The following is a 4366-nucleotide window of genomic DNA, read 5'->3' on the forward strand; positions in this document are numbered from 1 at the left end:
GGGGGGGGAGGGTTAACAAGCAAGGACAGTACGACAACGACGACATTCAGCAAGTCGTCCATAAAATAGTAAGTCATTACAATCACACATTTCAATTATCCATTACATAAGCAATCATTTCTATAACTTACATTAATTTTGCTATCTTTTTTAGGATGAGATATCAATGAATACAGATTCATCATCTGTGAATAGACACTGTTCGAATGATGTATTAACACAAGCATTGGGTACGAAAGAGCACAATGGTCGTGTATGGGGTTGGTGGATACGTTACTCCAACAACGTACTTTCATTCAGTTAAGAAAACATCAAAAGATGAGGCGAACATTCTAGTTGAGAATGAAGAGCTCCGTAGGCGAGTTAGTGAATTAGAGGCACAAATTCGCTCAAACTTATCTACACCGTTGTTTGCACACGGGAGTTGTTCAAGGCCAATAGTGTTAGAGGGGATTGAAGAGAAGGGTAAGAGAATAGAAGTGGAATCGTTGGACAAACCAAAACATAAGGAAAAGAAAGGGAAGGAGGTGATGAAGATGAATGAACCAGAGTTGGACGTCTTGAAGGTATGTAATCCACTATTAAACTCGAATGTCTAATATTGTACGTCTTATTGAATTTGGATGTTCTTGAATTAGGAGAGGGACTTAATAAAAATGCCTACAGAAGTTGTATGTGAATCGACATCAACTTTGCCATTAGCGTTGAAGTCGATTCTCAGATATGCTGAGAAGGTAATGGAGAAAGATTCCAGCATCACTTTTTCACTACCTGCTGACCTTTTTGGCGTTAGTCGAAAGACTTCTGTGCTTCGAGAGGATATCGTTGATCTTTGTAACATGAACGAAGTGAAAACGTTTACATTGGTGGCCTATATGATGTAAGTCAATTTCATTCCTTTGCATCTAAATTTATGTATCTCTTTTACGAGTTTATATATTTTGTAGGTACTTGTATTCGTCTGTTAGTGGTTCGAAAGAAAATATGCAGTATGTCTTTGTAGATCCGTCCCTAATCTCTTCTGGAAACACACAAGAATCTCGAATTCGAAACTTGTGTAGTAGATTGATGGTGTCCAAACCCGACCAAGTAGTTCTTGCTCCTTTTAATCCCGGGTAAGTTTAGTTAGGGTATTGGTTGCATTTACAATAAAATAGTACTTACATTTTTGTATAATTAGGGGTCATTGGGCACTGCTTGCTATAAATGCGTATGAGGATACAGTGTTTTACCTTGACTCGCTAAGGACGACATCAAAAGCAACTACAAGATATGTAACCGACACGTAAGTTTAATCTTTTATATCATGTAGTGCTCTTAATTCTAATGCATGTACAATATTCTAAGATATGTGCAATCTTATCTTGGCAAAACAGAGCAATAGCAATATTTCACTCGCAAAAGAACATTAATAAAAGCAGGAAACAAACTTTATGGCGAACAGTAAAGGCAAGTATAAATATTTAAATTCAATTGTATTTTGTAGATAACTAGCAATTAAGACTAGTCCGTTATTCTAATTTATTGTTTTTATAGTGTCCACTACAAGTCGGGAGCACTACGTGTGGATACTATGTCATGAAGTATATGAGAGAAATTGTAAATAGGGGAAGCATTGTCATCTCGGATTCGGTATGTTATATATCAAACTATTTCTTTTGTACGTATAATAATTTTCATGAATACTAATTCATTTATTTTGCATGTCTACAGATTGATACACGAAAATCATACTCACAAGCCGAGTTAGATGAGGTGCGGGTTGAGTTGGTAGAGTTTTTGGGTTCGTACATGTGATCTAGGACTTATGACGTCATCTCTGCAAAAGGAAATTAACTTTATTTTTTGTGGCTGATTTTTTGAAATGTTCATATGGAGGGTAGAGGTTAATTGATATACTTTTGAGACTTTGTAGAGGATTAGAGTTTAGGTGAATTGTTGATAGGTGAACTGTTCATATATGTAGGGGGTTGCCATTATGAAAGTTTATGGATTGGGGATGATATACTTTTGGGCTAGGTTAGTTAAATAGATGATGTTTAGTTCAATTCTTGGAAATCTGTTCAAATTGTTTATATATATATATATATTGGTTTTGTAAATGATATATGAATATGATGCAAAGTTTTGGAAATGATATTTAATGGATGATGTTTAGTTGCCATTTGATGTATATTTGTCGTTTATATGTAGTTGAATTTTTGGACCAATGGGAGCATAATACAGGAAGAATAATATAAAATAAATTACAATTAAAAAAATGAAAAGTTGCTTGACGGTTTTCAAATGTCATTAACAATATATTTTTTGATGGTTTGCAAATGTCATAAATAACAAAATTCTTGACGGTTCTAAAATGTCATTAAAAAGCACTCTTGACGGTTCCAAATGTCATGGCAAAGAGTACTCTTGACGGTTATTAAATGTCATGAAAAATGAACTCTTGACGGTTTGTAAATGTCATGAAAATTGAATACTTGACGGTTTTAAAATGTCATGAAAAATTTACTCTTGACGGTTTTGAAATGTCATGAATAATCGTATTCTTGACGGTTTTCGGGCTTCATCATCTCATTCTTGACGGTTTAAAACAGTCATAAAAACGTATCCTCTTGACGGCTCTCAACTGTCATGAAAAATTGAATACTTGACGGTTAAAAAGTGTCAACGATATCAATTCTTGACACTTTTTACAACCGTCAAGAAAATGGCCTTTCTTGACACTGGATTCAACGACGGTTTTAAAAACGTCAAGAATACTCATTCTTGACAGTTTAAAACCGTCAAGAGAGTCAGTTTTTGTAGTAGTGCAACGACATTATCGGCTAGAACATATTTGAGACAATAATATTCTCGACTACAACATAATTGAGACGACGACCTTCTCGGCTGCAATATATTTGAGACGACGATATTCTCAACCGCAACACGTGAGAAGATGAAGATGTAGATCCTCTCGACTGCAACACATGTGAGAAAATGAAGATGTAGATCCTTCTGACCGCAACACATGTGAGAAGATGAAGATGTAGATCCTCCTGACTGTAACACATGTGAGAAGATGGAGATGTAGATTCTTCTGACCATAACACATGTGAGAAGATGAAGATGAAGTTCCTCTCGGTCGCAACGCATGGAAAGATCCTCGTCTGCAACATATCGAAGAGTAGATTTCGCTGGTCGACATTTTGGAGAAGAGGCGAAGCTGCACCTAGAATGATAAGCCTTTGAATTTGAACTTGAAGAAGCAACGACGAAGTTTCTTGAAGAAGACAAAGCTAACTATCTTAAGAAGGTAAACAATTAAACATCTCTGTAGTCACCAAAGAAGCCACTGAAGCCCTAGCTACGGTTCATAAGAGCCTGGAGGCTACAGGCAAAAAATTTAAGAACTTCAAGGAGAAGCTTTAACTTTGCCCCATTGCCCTCATTCTTTTTTTTTTCGTTGTATTCTTGTAAATGCAAGATTTTGTTTAATGGTAATGAAAATGTTCTTATTCTAGTGTGTCTCCTCCTGAATTTTATTTTGTGTTGTTTATACATCCTTTACTATGAGCCTACACCATCACAATGCATAATATTCTTTTTTTTTTTTTTTTTTTTTTTTTTGCATGCGACAGAACTTAAAGTGAACTTTAAGCTGTCTACGTACCCTTTTTATAACATAGGGATCAAGTCATAACGTAGTTCAATTGATTTTTTTTACTAGACTGAACTTAAAGTTTTCCTTAAGCTACCTACATACCCTTTATAATATAGGGATCAAGTCATAACTTAGTTCAATTGATTTTTTTTACTGGACTGAACTTAAAGTTTCCCTTAAACTGCCTACGTACCCTTTATAATATAGGGACAAGTCATAATGTAGTTCAATTTTTTCTTTTTTGGCCATTCACCTTTTAAGCTCTTGTGTGCTAGGAGCACCATGTAGTTTAGGCTCTTGCGATAAGGAGTTTTGCATGTTTATTAGCTCATATTTTCATCAAGGATTTGTTCACCTTCTTTGTTTGTATAATTGGTGAATATAATATGTCTTGGCTTCACTGTCAAGGAGTCTTCTGTACTTATGTCAACAGATAGCTTCCTCTTCATGCATGATGGGACACGATTGTGAATCTTACCGTCGTTATTGTTTTCTTCATGAAATAGCTTTGTTTTCAAAATTTTCATCTCTCTTTGTTGTTGATCTTTTGTCATCTTTAGACGATCAAAAGAAGATGTTGAAGGTCAATCTTTCTTCGATGTGGAGATACTCAGTCTTTTGAAAGCTGAAGTTCGAGTGGAAGTAGACGTTGAACATTGGTTTTCTTCTTCTTTTGTAGCCATACTCAATCTTTGAAAGACTGATGATCGAGTAGTAGTTGAA

General features: G+C 35.2%; 1 protein-coding gene across 1 annotated transcript; it reads left to right on the top strand.

Annotated features, from left to right (window-relative positions):
* The first annotated feature begins 245 nt into the window (after positions 1-245).
* On the top strand, positions 246-2060 carry LOC127150840 (uncharacterized). Its single transcript, XM_051089530.1, has 7 exons — positions 246-566; positions 639-880; positions 948-1115; positions 1181-1285; positions 1377-1449; positions 1537-1632; positions 1714-2060. Exons 1-7 carry the CDS (start codon positions 246-248, stop codon positions 1795-1797), a joined length of 1089 nt encoding a protein of 362 aa, XP_050945487.1. The 3' UTR covers positions 1798-2060.
* Positions 2061-4366: the final 2306 nt, after the last annotated feature.

Source organism: Cucumis melo, chromosome 9 (assembly GCF_025177605.1).
Source record: "Cucumis melo cultivar AY chromosome 9, USDA_Cmelo_AY_1.0, whole genome shotgun sequence".
Taxonomy (NCBI): domain Eukaryota; kingdom Viridiplantae; phylum Streptophyta; class Magnoliopsida; order Cucurbitales; family Cucurbitaceae; genus Cucumis; species Cucumis melo.

Excerpts from the sequence above, each read along its gene's own strand:
- LOC127150840 (XM_051089530.1), top strand. The coding sequence starts at position 246 with ATGGTCGTGTATGGGGTTGGTGGATACGTTACTCCAACAACGTACTTT. Across the intron at positions 567-638 it reads CAGAGTTGGACGTCTTGAAG|GAGAGGGACTTAATAAAAAT; the intron begins GTATGTAATCCA and ends TTCTTGAATTAG. Across the intron at positions 1,450-1,536 it reads CTTTATGGCGAACAGTAAAG|TGTCCACTACAAGTCGGGAG; the intron begins GCAAGTATAAAT and ends TTGTTTTTATAG.